The 24,251-nt window shown below is 40.8% G+C and overlaps 1 protein-coding gene and 1 non-coding gene across 2 annotated transcripts in view; one reads left to right on the top strand and one right to left on the bottom strand.

Moving 5' to 3' along the window:
- The window catches only part of PCCB (propionyl-CoA carboxylase subunit beta), a 92,535-nt gene that overhangs the window by 46,286 nt on the left and 21,998 nt on the right, over positions 1 to 24,251 (bottom strand). The window contains exons 7-9 of the mRNA XM_025448943.3: positions 15,378 to 15,486; positions 11,527 to 11,647; positions 9,714 to 9,795 (exon numbers count right to left, since the gene is read on the bottom strand). Coding sequence (XP_025304728.2) covers positions 9,714 to 9,795; positions 11,527 to 11,647; positions 15,378 to 15,486 — 312 coding nt within the window. The remainder of the gene's footprint in view (positions 1 to 9,713; positions 9,796 to 11,526; positions 11,648 to 15,377; positions 15,487 to 24,251) is intronic.
- Positions 21,563 to 21,624, top strand: LOC112661251 (U7 small nuclear RNA). The gene has a single exon (XR_003137556.1). It is a non-coding gene; the product is annotated as a U7 small nuclear RNA (small nuclear RNA).

Here is a 24,251-nt window from a genome sequence, read left to right as displayed (position 1 = left end):
CAATGAGTTCAAACTTAAGCAACCATCAATTTTATATAGACTGTTCTATGCAGGTGGTATAAACAAATCTATGGTAAACACAAATCAGAAACCAGTAATAGATACGCACAGAATAAAGAAAAAAGAATCCAAGTATATCACTAAAGAAAGCCAGCAAACTGTGACAGAAAAAAGTAAGAAAGGAACAGAGAAGAACTACAAAAATAACCATAAAACAAGAAACAAAATGACAATAAATACATATCTATTGGGACGCCTGGGTGTCTCAGCGGTCAAGAGTGTGCCTTCAGCCCAGGGCATGATCCTGGAGTCCTGGGCTCGAGTCCCACACTGGGCTCCCTTCATGGAGCCTGCTTCTCTCTCTCCCTTGTCTCTCCCTCTCTCTGTATGTCTCTCATGAATAAATAAATAAAATCTTAAAAAAAAATCTATCAATAATTACTTTGTTGGGGCACCTGGGTGGCTCAGTGGTTGAGCATCTGCCTTCAGCTCCAGCTGTGATCCCAGGGTCCTGGGATCGAGTCCCACATTGATCTCCCCGCAGGGAGCTTGCTTCTCTCTGTGTCTCTGCCTTTCTCTGGGTCTCTCATGAATAAATTTTAAAACTAATAATAATAATTACTTTGTAAATGGACTTAAACATTTTAATCAAAAGACCAGGGTGACAGAATAGACAAAAAAGCAAGATCTATCTATGTGCTGCCCACAAGAGATTCATTTCAGACCTCAAGACACCTGCAGATTCAAAGTAAGGGGACAGAAACACACTTATCATGCAAACAAGTATCAAAAGCAAGCTGAGGTAGCAATACTTAAAATCAGACAAAACAGACTTAAAAAAAAGACTGTAACAAGAGACAAAGAAGCACAGCTCTATAATAATTAAAACAACAATCCAACAAGAGGATTTAACAACTATAAATATTTACACATACAATATGGGAGCACCCAAATACATAAAAGTTACTAACCTAAAGGAAATAATCAAAGTAATACGATAATACCAGGAGATTTTAATATCTTACATCAATGGACAGATCATCCCAACAGAACATCAACAAGTAAACAGTGGCTTTGAATGACACACTAGATCAGATGGATTTAACAGACATATTCAGAACATTCCATCCTAAAACAGAATACACACTCTTCTCAAGTGCACATGGAATATTCTCCAGAATAGACCTCTCCTTATGCCACAAAACAAGTCTTCACAAATTCAAAAAGATGGAAGTCATACCATGCATCTTTTCCAACCACAATGCTACTAACCACAGAAAAAACCTGGAAGGAACACAAATACACGAAGGTTAAATAATATGCTACTAAACAATAAATGAGTCAACCAAGAAATCAAAGAAGAAATAAAAAATTACATGTAAACAAATGGAAATGAAAACCCAACAGTTCCAAATCTGGGATACCACAAAAGCAGTTCCAAGAGGAAAGCTGATAGTAATATCTCAAGAAGGAAGAAAAATAACAAATAAACAACCTAACATTACACATGAAGGAGCTAGAAAAAGGACAAACAAAACTCTAAACCAGCAGAAGGAAAGAAATAACAAAGATTAGAATAGAAATAAATGATACAGAAACTAAAACAATAGAGCTGATCATTGAGCCTTTCATGAAGATGGCACCAAAGGCAAAGAAGGAAGCCTCTGCCCCTCCCAAAGCTGAAGCCAAAGCAAAGGCTTTGAAAGCTAAGAAAGTGGTGCTGAAAGGCCTACACAGTCTCAAAAAAAAAAGATCCATATGTCACCTACATTCCGATGACCCAAGACCCTGTGTCTCCAAAGGGACCTCAAATATCCTCGAAAGAGCGTCCCCAGGAGAAACAAGCTTGATCACTATGCCATCATCAAGTTCCCCCGACTACTGAGTCAGCCATGAAGAAAATAGAAAACAACACACTTGTGTTCATTGTGGATGTCAAGGCCAATAAGCACCAGATCAAACAGACTGTGAAGAAGCTCCATGACATTGATGTGGCCAAGGTCAACATCTTGATCAGGCCTGATGGAGAGAAGAAAGAATATGTTCGACTGGCTCCTGACTGTGATGCTTTGGATGTTGCCAACAAAATTGGGATAATTTAAACTGAGTCCAGTCAGCTATAAATCTAAATATAAATTTTTTCACCATAAAAAAAAAAAAAAGAACTGATCATTGAAATCAGGAGCCAGTTCTTTGAAAAGATCAAAAACTACTAGCCAGGTTCATTTTTAAAAGGGGGGGGAGGGTCGCACCTGGGTGGCTTAGTCAGTTGAGTATCCAACTCTTGGTTTGGGCTAAGGTCATGATCTCAGGGTGGTGGATTGGCCCCATGTAAGGCTCCACATTCAGTGTGGAGTCTGCTTTTGTCTCTCCCTCTGATCCTCCCCAACTCATGCACATGCACGCATTCTCTCTCAAATTAATTGATTAACTTTAAAAATCTTTAAAAACAAAAATGGAGAGGGGTGCCTGGGTGGCTCAGTCAGTTAAGTGTCTTACTCTTGGTTTTGGCTTAGGTCACGATCTCAGGGTTGTGAGATCACACCCCACGCTCAGCCTGGAGTCTGCTGGAGATTCTCTCCTTCCGCCTCCCTTTTTCCTTCTCTCTCTCCCTCAACTGTTTTCCTCACTCTTAAATAAATAAATCTTTAAAAAGCAAAAAGAGAGAGAGAGGGAGGGAGGGAGGGAGGGAGGGAGGGAGGGAGGAAAGGAGGACTCAATAACAAATGAAAGAGGAGAAATAACAACCAACAGCACAGAGGTACAAGTAATTGTAACAATATTATGAAAAATTAGATGCCATCAAACTGGACAACCTAGAAGAAATGAATAACTTCCTAGAAACCTATAACCTACCAAAAGTGAAGAAATAGAAAATTTGAATAGACTGTTTACCAGCAAAGAAATTGAGTCAGTAATCAAAAAGATCCCAAAAAACAAACATTCAGGACAAGAGAGCTTCACAGATGAATTCCACCAAACATTTAAAAAAGAGTTAATACCTATTTTCAAACTATTCCAAAAAACAGAGGAGGAAGGAAAACTCAAATTCATTCTTTGACACCAGTATCACCCTGATACCAAAACCAGTTAAAGATACCACCGAAAAAGATAACTATAGGCCAATATCCCTTATGAACATCGATGAAAAAAATTCTCAACAAAACATTAGCAATCCAAATCCAACAATATATTAAACAAAATCTAACACCACAGTCAAGTGGGATTTATTCTCAAGATTCAAGACTGGTTTAATATTTGTAGAATAATCAGTGTGATACGTCACATCAATAAGAGAAAAGATGGGTGGCTCAGTAGGTGAAGTGTCTGCCTTCAGCTCAGGTCATGATCTCAAGGTCCTGGGATCAGGCCCCACATGAGGCTTCCCTGCTCCATGGGGAGCCTGCTTCTACTTCTCCCTCTGCCCCACACCCCTACTCAGGCTCTCTCTCTCTCTCTGTCACAAATAAATTAATAAAATCTTCTTTTTAAAAAGGGGGATGGGGATCCCTGAGTGGCTCAGCGGTTTGGCGCCTGCCTTTGGCCCAGGGTGCGGTCCTGGGGTCACGGGATCGAGACCCATGTCGGGCTCCTGGTATGGAGCTTGCTTCTCCGTCTGCCTGTGTCTCTGCCTGTCTCTCTCTCTCTCTCTCTCTCTCTCTCTCTCTCTATGTCTATCATGAATAGATAAATAAAATCATTTAAAAAAATTTTTTAAAAAAGGGGGGGATAGGGGATCCCTGGATGGCTCAGCAGTTTGGCACCTGCCTTTGGCCCAGGGCATGATCCTGGAGTGCTGGGATGGAGTCCCGCATCAGGCTCCCTGCATGGAGTCTGCATCTCCCTCTGCCTGTGTCTCTGCCTGCCTCTCTCTCTCTCTCTCTCTCTCTCTCTCTCTCTGTCTTTCATGAATAAATAAATAAAATCTTTAAAAAAAAAAAAAAAAGGAGGGGGGTAAAACTATATGATCTTTTCAATAGATGCAGGAAAAAACATGTGACAAAGTACAACATGCATTCATGATAAAAACCCTCAACAGAGTAGGTTCAGGGGTGCCTAGGTGGCTCAGTTAATTAAGCATCCAGTAGTGTGAAGCCTGCTTAAGATTCTCTCTCCTTCTCCCTCTGCCCCTCCCCACTCATGCATATGTTCTCTAAAAAAAAATAATAAAAACAAAAATGAAAAATGGAAAAAAAAAAAAGTAGGTTCAGAGGGAACATACCTCAACATAATAAAGGCCTAATATGAAAAACCCACAGTGAACATCATACTCAATGGGGAAACACTGAGAGCTTTTTCCCTAAGGTCAGGAACAAACAGGAATGTCCACTCACCACTTTTATTCAACATAGTTCTGGAGCTGCTAGCCATAGCAATCAAACAACAAGAAATAAAAGGCACCCAAACTGCTAAGCAAGAAGTAAATTTTCACTCTTGCAGATGATATGATACTTCATACAGAAAACCCTACAGACTCCACTGAAAAACTACTAGAATTGATAAACAATTTCAACAAAATTGCAGGATTCAAAATCAATGTACAGAAGTCTGATGCATTTCTAATACACTAATAGTGAAACAGCAGAAAGTGAAATTAAGAGAACAATCCCATTTACAACTACACCAAAACCAATAAAATACCTAGGAATAAATTCAACCAAAGAGGTAAAAGACCTGCACTCTGAAAACTATAAACCACTGATGAAAGAAATTCAAGACAATAGAAAGAAATTGAAAGACCTTCCATGCTCATAGACTAGAAGAACAAATATTGTTAAAATGTCTGTTAAGGAGGCCACATAATTTAATGAGCACTGGGTATTATGTAAGATTGATGAATCACTGAACTCTAGCTCTGAAACTAAAAATATACTGTATGTTAATTGAATTTATATTTTTAAAAAATGTTTTTTAATCTCTATATTACCCAAAGCAATCTACAGATTTAATGCAATTCCTATCAAGATTTTTCAGAGCTAGAACAAACAAATTCCAACAGCATTTTTCAGAGCTAGAACAAACAATCCAAAAAAGACCCCAAATATTCAAAGCAATCTTGAAAAACTGAACTGGAAATATCACAATTCCAGACCAAATTATATTACAAATTTGTCATAATGCCACTGGTAGTATGGTACTGGCATAAAAACAGACACATAGATCAATGGAACGGAATATAAAAACCAGAAATAAACTCACAATATGGTCAATTAATCTTAAATAAATTGACATAAAAATCCTAGAAGAGACCACAGGCAATGTCTCTGACATTGGCCATAGCAACATTTTTCTAGATAGGTCTCCAGAGGCAAGGAAAACAAAAGAAAAAATAAACTACTGGAACTTCATTAAAATAAAAAGCTTCTGCACAGCAAGGGAAACAATAAAACTAAAAGGCAACCTACAAAATGGGAAAAGATATTTGCAAATGACATATCTGAGAAAGGTAAGTACCCAAATGATATACTTAGACACTCCAAAAACAAATAATCCAATCAAAAATGGGCATAAGATAGGAATAGATATTTCACCAAGAAGCCAAGAAGATATCCAGAAGCTAACAGACACATGAAAAGACGCCCAACGTCAGTCATCATTATGGAAATGCAAATGAAAACTACAGTGTGATATCACCTCACAACTGTCAGAATGACTGAAATCAACAACACAAGAACAAGTTTTGGTGAGGATGTGGAGAAAAAGGAATCCTCCTGCACTATTGATGGGAATGCAAACTGATGAAGCCACTGTGGAGAACAGTCTGCAGTTTCCTCAAAAAGTTAAAAATAGAACTACCCTACAATCCAGCAATCACACTACAGGGTATTTACCAAAAAAATACAAAAACACTAATTCAAAGGAATACATACACCTCTCTATTTATAGCAGCACTATTTACTCATAGCCAAGATATGGAAGCAGCCTAAGTGTCCATCAATTGAAGAATGGAATCTTGTCATTTGCAACAACATGGATGGAGCTAGAGAGTATAATGCTAAGTAAAATAAGAGAAGACAAATACCATATAATTTCACTCATATATGGAATTTAAGAAAGCAAATAAATGAACAAAGGGAAAAGAGAGAGAGAGTGAGAGTGAGGGAGGGAGGGAGAGAGAGAGAAGCCAAGAAACAGACTATTAACTGTAGAGAACAAATTGAAGATTACTAGAGGAGGGGTGGGTGGGGGATGGGTGAAATAGGTGATGGGGATTAAGAAAGGCATTTGTGATAAGAACTGGTTAACATATGAAAGTCCTGAATGACTATATTGTACACCTGAAATTAATATAACACTGTGGGATGCCTGGGTAGCTCAGTAGTTAAGCATCTGCCTTCGACTCAGGGCATGATCCTGGGGTCCTGAGATCAAACCCCACATTGAGCTCCCTGTATGGAGCCTGCTTCTCCCTCTGCCTATGTCTCTGCCTCTCTCATGAATAAATAAAATATTCTTTAAAAAAAATAACAATGTATGTTAACTATGCTAGAATTAAAATTTTAAACTTAATTTAAAAAACTATTTTCAGGGCAGCCCCGGTGGCTCAGTGGTTTATCGCCGCCTTCAGCCCAGGGCCAGATTCCGGGGACCCGGGATTGAGTCCCACGTCGGGCTCCCTGCATGGAGCCTGCTTCTCCCTCTGCCTGTGTCTCTGCCTCTCTCTCTCTCTCTCTGTCTCTCATGAATAAATAAATAAAATCCTTAAAAAAAAAAAAAAAACTATTTTCATGTAGATAGTATACTATTACACTTCAAAACTCCCCAAAAATTAACAGTAAAAAACAATTACAAATAATGAGAAGTTAATAGGCAACAGGATAGAAAACAGCAGAAATCAATATATACCTTAAAAAAATAATTAGAAGATAGAAAAGACTCCATTTACAATAAAAAGGTTAGATACTTAGGAATAAACTTAACCAAAAAATATGAACAACCTATACAGGGTAATCTTTAGAAGAATTCTTAAGGGGGGGAAAGTACACTTTAACAAGCAAAAATGCAACCTATGTTTTTAGATTGTTTCAGATACATAAGGATGTCAATTCTCCAAAGTTAGTTTTTAACATGATTTTAACAGGATCTCAATAAAAGCAACAGGATTCCCTATTTGCACTGTCACTGCCCCCAAAACAAGACAAACTCTAGAGTTCACGTGGAAAAGCAAACAAGCAAGACTAGGCAAGAAAACTCTGAATAGTCATCAATAGGAACTATTCCTGCCAGATGTAAAAGCATCCCATAAACTGTCAATAATGAAGGCACCATGATTGTGGCTGAGTGTTGAAGAGACTGTGAAGCAACTGGAACCCTGAGATGCTGCTGGTGGGGGTGCCAATTGGCATAATCCCTTGGAAGCCACTTTGGCAACATCCACTAAAGACAAGCACATCCTACAACGTGGTACTTTCACTGTAGAGCTCCAACAGAAATGTGTAATTTACTTAATAAATCACGTAACAAAGTGTTCATATCAGAATTATCGCTAACAGTCCCAAACTAAAAATGACCCAAATGCCCACCAATAGTAGGTTAACTGTGGTCTGTTCATACAAGAGACTAAAGAGAGACCAATGAGAACAATATGAACAAATCTCACAAACACAATGTTAAGTCAAAGAAACCAGACACAGGAAGCCATAGAATTCTGTTTATACAATGGAGAAAAACAAAAAATCCTAATCTACACTGTCAAAAGTCAGTATGGTAGTTTCTCTAGAGGCTTGCATAGAAAGAGTGACTGGCATGAGATCACCAGGGAGGCAGGCTTCTGTTTCTCTATGTGATGCATTTCATTTGATCTGTTCTACATACGTTTTTCTGTTACTTAAGGAAGTATTTTTTCATAATGGTTACCTCTAACTATATCTATTTAAAGACTTAATCCTCTGGATTTAGCAACTAAAGAAGTCATTAGCAGGTCTATCATTCAAGAAAGAGAAAATCAGAGGCCACATTCCAGTGAGGAGGAAAGAAGAGACAAGAGGGCTTTAAGTGGAAAGGGAGAAAATTTGGACAGCAGTTAAACAGAGATATGGGTTAAGAAGAGTTTTTTTCTTTTTTAGCAGACAAAAAAAAAATATATATATATATATAACTATATTTTATATATATATATATTTGATATATATATGTATCAAAGCTTGTTCATACATATTTATTGCTAGAGGGAGGAGTAAAAGGAAGAAGAAATTAAGAGATTTACAAAAACCGGTCAAGAAAGCAAGACACCAGGTGGGGAAGGATGGAGTCAGAAGCCCAGGTAGAGGTACCTCATTCTTCAAGTCTGGGGAAACATGGAGGGACGGCGAGATGGAGAAATCCTCACCTACAGGGAGTAAGGAACCTGATGCTTTCAATTTTCTCCATGAAGGAGAAAATGCCCAAGTCATCAGACCAGAGTGGGAGCAGAGAAAGGAAGGGTCAGATCTAGCCTTAGGAAGTGAAGAAGATAAGAACAGGTGCTGAGGGGAGGCCAGATAGGCACCCTAAGTGCCCAGGCCAGCTACAGTAGGGCTCTGGGCTTTCCTCTAGCAACCACAGATGAAGCAGATGAGGCTCTACAGAGCAAAAGAATCAGGGGAGCTAACGACAGAGACCCTATTTTACCTTCTTTGGACCTAAAACTACCCATGCCATGTACACGTTTGCTCTCCATCTCTCTCACCCAAATATAAAGGTCCCTGAGGCAGGGATTTTCCGTCACAGTATCCCATAGTTCCAGTACTAAGAACAGTGCCTGGCCATTGGTACCTGGCAGAAAGGCAGATTCTAAGCTGAGCCAAGAAGGTAGAGGCCAGGAGGGCTGAGGGCTCCAGAGGAATGGGAAGATTGAGGGCTGGAGAGTCAAGGAGCCGAGGCAGTGGGAGACAGGCACAAGTATGAGGGTATAGAGAGTCCCTCAAGCTGAGGTCAGAGAAAGGCAAACTTATCAAGATCTATTCTCCACAGCTCAAATGGTATTCAACAGGCTACAGAATCCAGCAATGAGGAGGAGCGGAGTCTAGCCATGGCTGCTGGTTCATGCTGGCTCCCCAGAATAGGGGAGAAGGGTACAGGCCACTGGGAGAACCAGGACTCTGGGAAAGGTTGTGCCCACAGAGCCACCTGTGTTCAATCAGGCAAGGACTGCAGAGAGCACAGTGTACACATGAGAGTATGTGGGAGACATGGTCATGCCTCCAACTTGCCCCAACACTGACTTTTTCACTTAATGATCCAGGAATCTGCTACACAGAGAAAAAAGGTAAAAATGACTCTTGTCCTCTCCAGACCTATACATACCCCTACTATCTTGTCATAGGATAACTTGTGTACTCTCATTTCTCTAGAAAAACAAATGCCCACTGAGCATAAGGTCCAAAGGTTCCTAACCAAAAGTCTCCCTGACCTAAACTCCAGACTTTGGGGACATAGACCCTTCTCTATGCACCTCACAGTCCTGTCTAAAGACCCCTGAAATCTCCTTGTTCAACTGGCTTGCCACCCTCCCCCGCCAAGTCCAGGAGAGCCAGTAACACGTAACACGGCTACCACCACCAGCTCTTCCTAGAACTCACTACTGAGTGGCCCCTGTCCTGTGCCCGCCATGCTCTGCTTGTGTTGCCCAACATTAAAGCCTGTGGGCTTGGCACTTCCTCCCTACGTCAAAGCACAAGGACCTTGGTCATGGCTGAGCTAGCACAGACAAGGCCAGCAGATGTGGCACTTACAGAATGGATGATGTCCACCATGTTGTAGGCTTTGGTTGATTCCAAGGGGACAATTGTGTCAAGCTCAGGAACCATACGGTCACTTTGAAAAGAAAAAAAAAAGCAAATACAATCAACATGGGAAGAGCCAGTGGCTGGGAGATGGGAGAGACATCAAGAGGATTAGGCAGATTCTGTCCCTATTGGGCTTGCAAAGTATCCTGAAAAATGCATTCCTTTCTTACCACCATGTCAAACTGAACTTGAGTTTGATATTAACCCAAAAGATCTTTGTTTTGATTTACTGGGGAAAAATGAGCTTATTCTCCTGAATGTGGTTCTATCATTTATCCTCTCTGAACACCTCCTACGGTGTGGGGTGCTACAGGACTGCAGTGAAGACAATACTGTTCTAGCAAGTCCTGCTCTCACTTCCTGAGACATTAAAAATAAAAGAACAAGGACCTGGAAATGCAAAGTCAGAATTCTGCTACTGAACACTGTGGGTTCACATTCCTTTTGGAAAATAAACCTGCTAGAGCTCCTTTACCAAAAAAGTAAACTCCAGGCCCTCTGGTGGGGAGAATCACTGAGGACCAACCAGAGCTAGGCTCATGGCTCTCTGCTTCCTCATGCATCTACGTGGCTGAGGAAGGAGCCCGCCACGACCCACTGCCATACCACATGAGGACTTGGCAGCAACATGCTGTTCTCCCACATGCTCTCACCTCCTCCTGGCCCAGACAGGCAGGCAAGGGTTATTCAGGCCCTGAGGTATATACCTGAGCTGAGGTTTGGCCTTGGTATAGCCACATGCCCCATTAAGCTCAGCTTCCCAGAGAACTCTACACTAGGGTATTGAATATAGCCCTACTGGATAAAGTCCTCCCCCTTACTTTTCATTTGCAACCTATACACAAGCTACTCTGGGATCACATGGAGAGGAGATATGGCTGGGCCTAAGCAGGCTATTCAGTCATTCCTAGGCCCCTGGGCTCTAATACCTTCAAATGGTGTCCTAAACTTTTCAAGAACCCCAAACAGTATAGATTCTCAGAAAAAGAGGCTGTGTCCATCATTATGGGCCTGTGAACACCCTCCCTTTCATGACTATACATAATACACCAGTACTTAGGTCCTCTAAGGAGTGGGGCTGGAGCAGGTGGGAGCCCAGGTCCATCCCATGGAGCAATGTCTACTAATGGCTTCTTACTGTGAGATATAATTCTAAATCCCTTCTGCAAAACAAAGGCCAGGCCAAGTGAGTTTGAAGTAGCTTGAGTCTGAAGTTTGAATCTCAGAGTGGAAACAAAATGGAGAAGAAAGCACCCAGAGATCTAAAGCAGTAGTTCCCCAGCTGAACCTCTGGCTTACTAAGTGGTGCCCCCACATCAGGCAGTAGTCCCAATATCACGAAGGAGAGAGTCTTCCCTAGGAAGCCAGCAATTCACCCTTCCCCTACGCTGCCACAAGCAGATGTGTACAAGCATGTTTCCTAAAGGGCGCATTATCTGTACCATTTCACATCAAAACAAAATACATTTTCATTTCCAATTCTGGACAAATCAGGACTGACAGAAGTCAATTGGGGGAGAGGAGGCTTTTTACTCCCAAGCTATTTATCAGATATTACAGGAAAAAAAGTGGATACAAATAAAATTTTTCTTTGCTCCTGTACTCAAACATGCCACCACCGTGCCAACACCTGGGAGCCTCACTGGCTCCACTCCACAGTCTACTCCAAGCTGCCCAATAAGGCAGACCATGGAGGTCCTGTCAGGGCAGAGAAGCCAGAAAAGGGCAATGAGAGTCGGTGCGCTTGCCTGCAACTCACCTGGGATCATGACATTCGCAGATGGGAGCTGGGTCCTGATTGCTGAGCGGCAGGTAGTTGAAGAACTCCCGGAGATTACACAAGGCATCAACATCATTTTCAAAAGCTCTGTGGGCAACACCTGAGAAAATAGAGAAGCTATGATGGCCTGGCCACCTGTCAGGCTAAAGGTGCTGCTTCATATGCACCTGCCCCTCCTAAGGCGTGTCTGCAGACTACTCATAGCTCTGTGAGGATGAGATAGCACACACCACACCCCCTCGTCTGTGCACCCTGGTCCCTCTGCTCTATACCCACACATCTCTGCAAGGTCATGCCTTTCTTTATTCCCCACGGCCCTCATGTGCCATCGTCATCCTATATGGGCGTTTTCTTCACTCTCTTCTCCACAATACCTATTGTCCATTTCCCTGCTGTCTGCATGACATCTCCCCTAGAATATCAGTTCTAGCAGAGTAGAACCCAGCCCATCTTAACCACTATAGTCCCACATCAAGAATCACACCTAGTTATAGATCCCTTAGCTTTCAAAAATGCTGAAAAATTAAAAAAAAAAAAGAATAATGGACCCGGTCATGGTCCTCAGGAATGGTGGAGGGGAAGGAGCAGAACCACGTGAGCCTGGTGAGAAAGGAAGCCATCATTCCTCAAGAATATTCTGAAATCAAAGAACAGCCAAACAACGCCACAGACATGATGGAGGAAGTAGGGCCAGAAACTCTCTTCCAGACTCCCTGCTTCCACTATTTCTCCTACCACCTCTTCTCCACACAGCAGCCAAACAACTTTTTAAGCCAGATTATGTCATGTCTCCAGCCACCCTCCTTGCTGTTCACTGAACATGCCAGCCATTCTCCCTCCCTCCTTTGCACTGGCTACTCTCTCTGCCTGCAATGTTCTCCCCTAGACAGTCATGCAGTTAATTCCTTCAGATCTGCTCAACTGCTACCCTCAGAGTGAGGCCTATTCTTACCACCCCACTTCAAACTATAAAAATCCCAGGTCCCTTTACCCTGTTGTATTTTTTCCATAGCACAGATTACCTTCTAACATATTATACAATGGTCTTTATTTATCAAGTTGTTTATGGTCTATCTCTTGTGCTAGAATATAAGAGCCACAGAGGCAGGATCTTTTTTCTTTCACAAAGGTATTCCTAGCACATAGGACAATGCTTGACACACAGGCATGAGATGAACATCCACTGAATAAATGTTTCAGCTCAACACAGAATTCTTTTGTTCAAGAAATACTTATAGAGACACCTGGGTGGCTCAGTGGTTGAGCGTCTGCCCTCGGCTCAGGGGAATGATCCTAGGGTCTTGGGATCGAGTCCTACATCAGGCTCCCTGGAGGGAGCCTGCTTCTCCCTCTGCCTATGTCTCTATCTCTCTGTGTCTCTCAGGAATAAATAAAATCTTAAAAAAAAAAAAAAAAAACTTATAAATTGGTGTAGCCACTTTGAAGGACAGTGTGGCAGTTCCTCAAATATTGAGAGTTAGCATTTGACCCAGAAATTCCACTCCTAGGTATATACAGAGGCAACAAAAACATGAAACACAAAACCTGTACATGAATGTTTACAGCAGCATATTAATGGCAGCCAAAAAGTTGCAGCAATCCAAATGTCCAACTGATCAATGAATAAATAAAATGTGGTATAATCATACACTGAAATATTTTCCTTCCTGCAACATGGATTAACCTTAAAAATGGTATGCTAAGTACAAGAAACTACTCACGAAAGACCATATATCGCAGGACTCCATTTATTTCCATTTCACATATATTTTGAATAGACAAATCCACAGAAAACAGAAGGAAGATCACTGACTGGCTACAGGTGGACTATTTGGGGGAAATGGTGCTAATGTATGCAGGGCTTCTTGGGAGTGATGAAAAGGTTCTAAAATTGTGGTGGTAACTGAAAAACACTGAATACGTAAAATCATTGAATTATATACTCTGAGTATATCACATGTATAACTTATAAATTATATATCAATAAAGCTGTTTTAAGAACAAGGAAAAATATGTATAGAGCATCATTTAGGTCTTGCTCTGGAGAGCTAAATACATCAGATGTCACAAATATTCAGTATTATTTTAGATTCCAGTAAAAAGAAAAACTGCTGCTAATTAAACCATGAGATAAGAGTGTGAGGACCAACTGTGGTGGAGTCAGCAATGAGAAGAGTTCTTATTCTAGCTGTATGCTAGAGATGGAGCTGAGAGCAAGGAATGAGTTAAAGCTGATGCCAACCCAAGGTGAAAATGAACAACTTTTGTGGGTTGGGTGGGGTCAAGACCCCTGATTTAAAAAAAAAATAAAAAAACTGGGGCGCCTGGGTGGCTCTGTCAGTTAAGCATCCAACTCTTGATTTTGGCTCAGGTCATGACCTCAGGGTCACGAGATGAAGTGCTGAGTCAGGCTCCGCACTGGGTGTGGAGCCTGCTTTAGACTCCCTCTCTTCCTCTCCCTCTATCTCTAAAAAGACAAAAACAAAAAGATATTGCATCAATTGGAAGATTTCACACATATAATGGAGGTGTGACTAAGAAAAAAATGCTGAGAACTAAGTGATGACTCAATGTCTTAATCACAGTACACTGAAGTATATAAAATCAGTGTATAAATCAATTAAAATCTTTCAATTTCAGAGAGGCAATTTCTCTTGCCTTCAGTTACACTGTTTATTCTATCACAGTCAATCCTTTCACAATCTGGTGTCTCTTTCCAAAAATATATGGAATTCTCATCATTCCTCTAATAACAAAGGTCTTCATTAATGTCAATTCACGCCCTATTCCCATTTCTGTGCCTCTCTATATAAACAATAACCTTGGGATGCTTGGGTGGCTCAGTGGTTGTGCATCTCTTTGGCTCAGGGTGTGATCCCAAGGTCCTGGAATTGAGTTCCACATCAGGCTCCCCACAGGGAGCCTGCTTCTCCCTCTGCCTCTGTCTCTGCCCCTCTCTCTTTGTATCTCTCATGAATAAGTAAAAAAATATTAAAAAAAAAAAAAACAATAATCTTTGTTTCAGTCCAAAGTACAGAATAATCTTTATACATTCTGAACTTTGCATGTGTGGCACATAACCTCAAAGAAGAGCTGTAACCAAGTTTGTGAAAATGTGGGCCATGACCATCATATTATGACTGTACCTGGCCAATGGCAATTGCTAATACTGCCATCTAAGACATACCTCAACTTTGGATTAAAAGAAACTCACAGGGGCACCTGGGTGACTCAGTACGTTAAGTGTCTGCCTTTGGCTCAGGTCATGATCCTGAGGGTCCTGAGATTAAGCCCATCTTAAAAAATCTTTAAAAAAAAGTCACAGTATAGCATATTTTTAAAGGTTCAAAAGAGTGTGTGTGTGTATATAAATCATACCTCTTGTAACTATCATTTCAGTTGGTTTTAAAAATTTAAAGAACATTGAGACTTTAGTAGTAGCCTATTTTTGTTTTAACAAATTTGAGCTACTAAATCTATCTTATTACATTTGTAGTAAATATTCCATATTACTGTCCTCTCAAATTCAGCCAATTAAGTGATATTAATAAAAGATTGCCATTCTCTTTGGCAGTGTCCAGGTCTCAGAGTTTAAAAATAGTAAGGTGAGGGCAGCCTGGGAGGCTCAGTGGTTTAGCACTGCCTTCGGCCCAGGGCATGATCCTGGAAACCTGGGAACGAGTCCTGCGTTGGGCTCCCTGCATTGGAGCCTGCTTCTCCCTCTGCCTGTGTCTCTGCCAATCTCTCTCTGTGTCTCTCATGAATAAATAAAATTTTCAAAAAAATAAAAAAATAATAAAAATAGTAAGGTGAGCCTGAAGGACTCTAACCTGACATGGTGGTATGCGTTCTGGCACCACCAAGCTCCTCCTGAGTAACATCCTCATTGGTGACAGATTTCACGACATCTGGGCCGGTGATGAACAGGTAAGAAGTATCCTGAAATCAGAATTCCAGATGGATCAATCTCAGAGCATCTTAGAGTTGACACAGCCAAGACAAATGCAGAGAAGTTAGTGATGTGGTAACAGAAGCAGGTTAGGATGCTGCTCAAAGATACCTATCCAAACTAAAGACCCAAGGTTTCCCTGACTCACTACTAAGAAAATCTTCCTTGCATGGTTCTACCTCAGCAAAATTATGTGCAGTGTGCCTAATGTTTCAGGGTCATCCGTCTGTAAACACCTTAATTATGGTGGCCCTTATTCAGAGCTTGCTGTACACCAAGCATTTTTCTAAATTACTTCATGGGATTGTGTCAGTAAGCCTCAGTACTATTATCACTCCCATTTATAAACAGGGAAAGTGAGTCACTGACACAGTAAATATAGTTTACCTAAAATTAACCAGCCACCTTAAATTAAGCCGTTTGGAGACCATAACAATCAATACTTCAGTGTTTTAAGAGTGTGACAGACTTTTAATTTTTAGTTTTTATTTTTTTAAGTTTGTAATTTAAAGATAAAGGCGTATCATAAAAAATTTTAAAATAGGAGAGACAGTAGAACATAAGTATCTATCCAAGCCCTTATTTCTAGGCCTCCAATTTCCCTCCCCAAAGGCAACCACTGTCAATTTCTCTCCTTGCAAGAGATCCACACATATGTGAGCATTAATACATACATCTGTCCTCTTATTTTCTTTCTAATGCAGTGTCCTACATGCATTGCTCTGAAACTTCTTGAAGACCGTTCTGTATAAGTAGGTCATATATAATCATTTAACTGTCACATACTGATAGGCATTAAGATTATTTTCAGTATTTTGCTAAACAAGCAATTCTGCAGCCAACATCTTACTATAGTCATCTCTGGCAGCTCACTGTTCATTTTCTTTGCCCATTTTTCTATTGGATATTTATTTTTGTGTGGTGAAGAAATTAGTCCTTAGACTAATATATGTGTTTTAGCAGTCAATTTTATGGGTCCTTGGCTTGGAATCCTGCTAGAAAGGTCTAGCTAGAAAGGTCTTTCTTCCAAATCCAGACTCATAAATGTTCACAATAGCATTATCCATAATATTCAAAAACTGGAAAACAACCCAATGTCCATCAACAAGTGAATCTCAGAATAATTATCTCAAAGTAAAGGAGCCAGCATCCACCCATTCCACACCCAATGGAAAAGGAAAAAAAAAAAAAGTATACACTTTTTGTATGTGTTTTATATAGTGTCATTTTGAATGATTCTGTGTAGATAACACTCTAGAAAATGTAAATTAGTTTATTGTGATAGAAAGCAGATGAATGTTTACCTAGAGACAGGGCTGAGAGGGAAGGATGGATTACAAAGATATATGAGGAAACTTTTGGGGGTGGTGCCTATGTTCATTATCTTGACTGTGGTCATGGCTTCATGACAAATGGGTCATGACACATTTGTATGTATGTGTCAAAACTCAAACTGCACAACTTAAATATGTGCAGTTCATCATAGAATTCTAACTCAAAGTTGTAAAAAATGTAGAAATGCAAAGAGCCAAGAATATCTCATACCACTTGAAGAATAAAGAGGGACAACTTGCTATACCAGCCATCAGCATTCATCATACAGCCACTGTAATGAAGACGGTGTGGCGCTGGTGCAAGGATAAGTGAACAGACCAAAAGAGCTCAGTAAAACATTCTTGATATATACTTGATTCATGATATAGGTGGCATTACAGAGTAGGAAAGAATTTTTTTTTTTCACTAAAAGGCTCTAGGTCAACTAGGTAACTTTCTTGAAAAAAAGAAAAGAAAAGAAAAGAAACTAGCTTCTATTTCATACTATGTATAAACTTCAATTCCAACAAGATTTAAACGTAAGTGTAGAAAGGTAAAATTATTTTTTTAATAAATGAATTTTTTATTGGTGTTCAATTTACCAACATACAGAATAACACCCAGTGCTCATCCCGTCAAGTGCCCCCCTCAGTGCCCGTGACCCATTCACCCACACCCCCGCCCTCCTCCCCTTCCACCACCCCTAGTGAAAGGTAAAATTAAAATAATAAAGCTTTTATAAAATAGAAATGATCTTCATGACTTTGGGGGTTGAAAAAAGTTTAACTAAGACACACTACCCATAAAGTATACATTTCACTTTGGTTCTCCCATCAAAAGGGCACAGAAGCCAGCTTAAAAGACTCCTCACTGGCTAAGTGGGCTCCCTGCATGGAGCCTGCTTCTTCCTCTGCCTGTGTCTCTGCCTCTCTCTCTCTCACTGTGTGCCTATCATAAATAAATAAAAGTTAAAAAAAAGAGTATAAAAAGAGGTGGAGGAGGGGCAAGATGGGTGGAGGAGGGGCAAGATGGCAGAAGAGTAGGGTCCCCAAATCACCTGTCCCCACCAAATTACCTAGATAACCTTCAAATTATCCTGAAAATCTACAAATTTCGGCCTGAGATTTAAAGAGAGCCCAGCTGGAATGCTACAGTGAGAAGAGTTCGCTCTTCTATCAAGGTAGGAAGACGGGGAAAAAGAAATAAAGAAACAAAAGGCCTCCAAGGGGGAGGAGCCCCACGAGGAGCCGGGCTGAGGCCGGGGCGAGTGTCCCCAGGACAGGAAAGCTCCGACCCGGAGATTCAGGACCTGCACCAACCTTCCCGGGCGGAAAGGGGCTCGCAGGGAGTTGGAGCCCGGGGGATGCCCTCGGGCTCCCTGGGACACTACCAGAGCAACTGCGCCCCGGGAGAGTGCGCCGAGCTCCCTAAGGGCTGCAGCGCGCACGGCGGGACCCGGAGCAGCTTGGAGGGGCTCGGGGGGCGGCTCCGGGGAGGGGGCTGCGGGGCGGGAGCAGCTCGGAGTGGCTCGAGCGGCGGCTCCGCGGAGGGGGCTGCGGGGCGGGAGCGCGAATCCAACAGCGCTGACCCGGAGTACAGTGCGCTGGGACACAGCCCAGGATCCAGCCTCCCCCCGGGACAGGCAGAGGCCCGGAGGGCCCAGGACAGCAAGGACGCTCCTGCCCCGAGCTGAGCAGATCAGCGGCCCCGCCCCGGAGCCTCCAGGTCCTGCAGACGGAGACCTCCAGAGCTACTGCGGGAGCTGAATCCAGGGCTGCAGAGCTGGCCCCGCCACTGGGGTTGTTCCTCCTGGGGCCTCACGGGGTAAACAACCCCCACTGAACCCTGCACCAGGCAGGGGGCAGAGCAGCTCACCCAAGTGCTCACACCTGAAAATCAGCACAACAGGCCCCTCCCCCAGAAGACCAGCTAGACGGCCAAGTTCCAGGGGAAGTCAAGGGACTTAAAGTATACAGAATCAGAAGATACTCCCCCGTTTTTTTTTTTCCTCCTCCTTTTTTTTTTTCTTTCTTTTTGATTTCTGATTGCTTCCCCCACCCTTTTTCTCACCTTTCTTTCTTTTTCTTTCTCTTTTTCTTCTCTTTTTTCCTTCTTTTCTTTTTTCTTTTATCTTTTTCTCTTTTCTTTCCTTCTCTTTTTCTCCTTTTCCCAATACAACTTGTTTTTGGCCACTCTGCACTGAGCAAAATGACTAGAAGGAAAACCTCACCTCAAAAGAAAGAAACAGTCCTCTCTCCCACAGAATTACAAAATCTGGATTACAATTCAATGTCAGAAAGCCAGTTCAGAAGCACTATTATACACCTACTGGTGGCTCTAGAAAAAAGCATAAAGGACTCAAGAGACTTCATGACTGCAGAATTTAGATCCAATCAGGCAGAAATTAAAAATCAATTGAATGAGATGCAATCCAAACTAGAAGTCCTAACGACGAGGGTTAACGAGGTGGAAGGACGAGTGAGTGACATAGAAGACAAGTTGATAGCAAAGAGGGAAACTGAGGAAAAAAGACAATTAAAAGATCATGAAGATTAAGGGAAATAACAGCCTGAGGAAGAAAAACATACGTTTAATTGGGGTTCCCGAGGGCGCCGAAAGAGACAGAGGGCCAGAATACGTATTTGAACAAAACATAGCTGAAAACTTTCCTAATCTGGGAAGGGAAACAGGCATTCAGATCCAGGAAATAGAGAGATCCCCCCCTAAAATCAATAAAAACCGTTCAACACCTCGACATTTAATAGTGAAGCTTGCAAATTCCAAAGATAAAGAGAAGATCCTTAAAGCAGCAAGAGACAAGAAATCCCTGACTTTTATGGGGAGGAGTATTAGGGTAACAGCAGACCTCTCCACAGAGACCTGGCAGGCCAGAAAGGGCTGGCAGGATATATTCAAGGTCCTAAATGAGAAGAACATGCAACCAAGAATACTTTATCCAGCAAGGCTCTCATTCAAAATGGAAGGAGAGATAAAGAGCTTCCAAGACAGGCAGGAACTGAAAGAATATGTGACCTCCAAACCAGCTCTACAAGAAATTTTAAGGGGGACTCTTAAAATTCCCCTTTAAGAAGAAGTTCAGTGAAACAGTCCACAAAAACAAGGACTGAATAGATATCATGATGACACTAAACTCGTATCTGTCGATAATAACTCTGAACGTGTACGGGCTTAATGACCCCATCAAAAGGCGCAGGGTTTCAGACTGGATAAAAAAGCAGGACCCATCTATTTGCTGTCTACAAGAGACTCATTTTAGACAGAAGAACACCTACAACCTGAAAATAAAAGGTTGGAGAACCATTTACCATTCGAATGGTCCTCAAAAGAAAGCAGGGGTAGCCATCCTTATATCCTTATATCAGATAAACTAGAATTTACCCCGAAGACTGTAGTGAGAGATGAAGAGGGACACTATCTCAAACTTAAAGGATCTATCCAACAAGAGGACTTAACAATCCTCAATATATATGCCCCGAATGTGGGAGCTGCCAAATATTTAAACCAATTAATAACCAAAGTGAAGAAATACTTAGATAATAATACACGTATACTTGGTGACTTCAATCTAGCTCTTTCTACCCTCGATAGGTCTTCTAAGCACAACATCTCCAAAGAAACGAGAGCATTAAATGATACACTGGACCAGATGGATTTCACAGATATCTACAGAACTTTACATCCAAACTCAACTGAATACACATTCTTCTCAAGTGCATATGGAACTTTCTCCAGAATAGACCACATACTGGGTCACAAATCGGGTCTGAACCGATACCAAAAGATTGGGATCGTCCCCTGCATGTTCTCAGACCATAATGCCTTGAAACTAGAAATAAATCACAACAAGAAGTTTGGAAGGACTTCAAACACGTGGAGGTTCAGAATTCAGATTCAATGAAACGTTGGGACACCTGCACCCCGATGTTTATAGCAGCAATGTCCACAATAGCCAAACTGTGGAAGGAGCCTCAGTGTCCTTCGAAAGATGAATGGATAAAGAAGATGTGGTTTATGTATACAATGGAATATTACTCAGCGATTAGAAACGACAAATACCCACCATTTGCTTCAAAGTGGATGGAACTGGAGGGTATTATGCTGAGTGAAGTAAGTCAATCGGAGAAGCACAAACAGTGTATGTTCTCATTCATTTGGGGAATATAAATAATAGTGAAAGGGAATATAGGGGAAGGGAGAAGAAATGTCTGGGAAATATCAGAAAGGGAGACAGAACATAAAGACTCCTAACTCTGGGAAACGAACTGGGGGTGGTGGAAGGGGAGGAGGGCAGGGGTTGGGGGTGAGTGGGTGATGGGCACTGAGGGGGACACTTGACAGGATGAGCACTGGGTGTTATTCTGTATGTTGGTAAATTGAACACCAATAAAAATTATTTTATTTAAAAAAAAGAGTATAAAAAGACACCCAACATCCCTAGTTATTTGGGAAATATAAATGAAAACTAAGATGAACTACTACTTCACATCCATTAGGATGGCTATTCTCAAGATACTCAAAATAATAAGTGTTGATGATGATATAGAGAAACCAGAACCCTTGTTCTGGGATTGCTGGGAGAAATGTAAGATGGAGCAGCCACTGTGGAAAATAGTATAGGAAAACAGTAGGATGCTTCCTAAAAATATTAAAGAGAAGTAACATTTGACCCAGTAATTCCACTCCTAGGTGTATGCCTTAACAAACTAAAACAGAGATTCAAATAGATACTTGGAGTGTTACAGCTCTTTTAGAATTTGTCTAGCAGGTTTTCCGGTCCTCACCGGAAAACCTCCCCACGGGAAAAAAAAAAACAAAAAAAAAAAACAAATAGATACTTGTGCACTATATTTGTTGTAGTATTATTTGCAATAGCCAAAGGTGAAAACAGCTCAAGTGTTCACTGACAGATGAATAGATATGTAATGCGGTATATACATACAAGGGATATTAATCAGCATTAAAAAGGAAGGCAATCCTGACACATATTACAACATGGGTGAACTCTGAAAACATTATGCTAACTGAAATAAGCCAGTCACAAATGGACAAATAGTGTATGATTCCACAAATTCATAGAGACAGAACAGTGCTAGGAGTAGTGGGGAATGGTAAGCTAGTGTTTAATAAGTACATAGTGTCAGCTGGGATACATGAAAAAGTTCTGGAGATAGATGGTGGTGATGGTTGCACAAAAATGTAAAAGTACCTAACGCCACAGAACTACAACTGCAATTTACCATTTCAAACTTTTTTTGTACATTTTACTACCACTTTTTTTAAAGTACTACATCATTGCTAAACTTCTTGAATTTAACAACTGACTGTGTAAAAAAACACCTGAATTCTTAAGAAATATACCCTGAAGCATTAAGTGTAAAGAGACATGATATACATAATCCACTCACAAATGGTTAAGAACTCTGCAAATTGGAGATTTCAAAATAAAGAGTTTTCAAAAACTCTGTGCAAAAGGTAGCACTAAGAGGAGGAAAACTGCAAATCACAGTGTGGGAGAAGACAGGTGCAACATCCAACTGATAGCCAGAATATACAAAGAACTCCTAAAAACAAGGGGAAAAAACCACTATTTTTAAAATGGGCAATATAGATAAACAGGCATACCACAAAACAAGAAACATATGAAAAGGTGCCAAACCTCATTAGTCATGGAAATGCAATAAGAAACCATATCACATGTGAATTGGCATAATTAAATTATATTTTAAAAAGTGCTGGCAAGGATGTGAAACAAGTGAAGTTGTCATGCACTGCAAAAAGAAGTGTAAATTGCTGCAACCTCTTTAATGAACAGTTAAGCATTATTTAAAAAAGCTGAAGATATGGGATCCCTGGGTGGCGCAGTGGTTTGGCGCCTGCCTTTGGCCCAGGGCGCGATCCTGGAGACCCGGGATCGAATCCCATGTCGGGCTCCCGGTGCATGGAGCCTGCTTCTCCCTCTGCCTGTGTCTCTGCCTCTCTCTCTCTCTCTCTCTGTGACTATCATAAAAAAAATTTTTAAAAAAGCTGAAGATATGTACCTCCTATGACATAACTATGCCCTTACCCTCAGAACCTAAAACAAAGGTAAAGGTATAAAAACGCTTAGAACAGCATCAATAGCAATGACAAAAATCTTTAAACACAAATGGTGGTAGAATGGATGAATGTGTTAAGATAATTTACTACAGAGCTATTAAAATGAATGAACTGTATTTACAAAGAACATGGATAAATCTTAAAAACATAATGAGTCACAGCCATGCACAAAAAAAATGAACAAAAGAATAAATATTATAGGATTTTTCCTTACATTAAGGGTCAAAATAGGTGACACTAAATCATAGCTTTTAACTGTAAAGCAAAGCAAATACAAATAATACCATAAAAGTTGAGATCATAAAATATTCTGGATAGGATGAATGAAGGCAATAGTGATTGGGAAAGGTAATGGGAGCAGGGCTCCTGGAGGCCATTTCTTGAACACAATGTTATTTACACAGATTTGCACTTAATTTTTGCCAAACTGTACATATTTTACATACTTCCTTGAGTATGAGACAATTAACAGTGCTTCAAAATTTCTAAATTAAATGAGAGGAGGCAAAGACAGAATCAGGGAGACCAGTCAGGATACTGCAATTATCCAGGTGGGATGCTTGGATCAAAATGGTAGCAGTGTTAAGTAGTAAGAAGTATGCAGCAATTTGATTTTAGATTACATCCTAAAGTAGAGTGAATATGATATGGAACTGAATTTAACATGTGACAAAAAAGGGCAGTTAAAATAGTGCAATGTTTTTACCCGAGCCACTGGAAGTCTGGACTTACCATTTATTGAGATGGGAAAGGCTTACAGGAAAGCACTCTAGAAAAGGCATGTAAGAGACCGAAACCTACTAACGTCCAAATGGAAACACTGGTAGGCAACTGAATGTGTAATCCTAGAGTTCAGGAGTGTTCCATCCCAAAGACACAGATTTGAGAGCTGTCAGCCCATAGATGGATATTTAAAGTCTTGAGATGGGATAAGAAAATCACCCAAGGAAGGAGAGAAGAGCTAGAGGAAGAAAACCAAAATGATGGTGCTTCAAAGTTTCAAAGGAAGGAGTGATCAGTAGGTCAAAAGTTGAAAGGTCAAGTAAGATGATGACTGAGAAATGTCAACTGGTTTTAGTAATGCTGGAACCTTTGACGTTTTTGATACAAAAAACTGACATTATGGGTGACCCTGAATAGAATAATATCCATTTCATCAGAAACTAAATATCCAAGCATATTCACATCTATTTCTCAATTCTGTTCCCCTGGTCTCTTTATTTACAGATTGATGACACAGTTTGTTATTTCACTTTATATTTTATCATCTGGCGTAACTAATGAGAAAACATACAAAAAAAACAAAAAAACACTGAAATCAGTA

The sequence above is a fragment of the Canis lupus genome, chromosome 23 (genome assembly GCF_003254725.2).
Source record: "Canis lupus dingo isolate Sandy chromosome 23, ASM325472v2, whole genome shotgun sequence".
NCBI classification, from domain to species: domain Eukaryota; kingdom Metazoa; phylum Chordata; class Mammalia; order Carnivora; family Canidae; genus Canis; species Canis lupus.
Note: the sequence above shows the minus strand (reverse complement) of the source record. Positions and strands in the feature narration are given on the sequence as shown.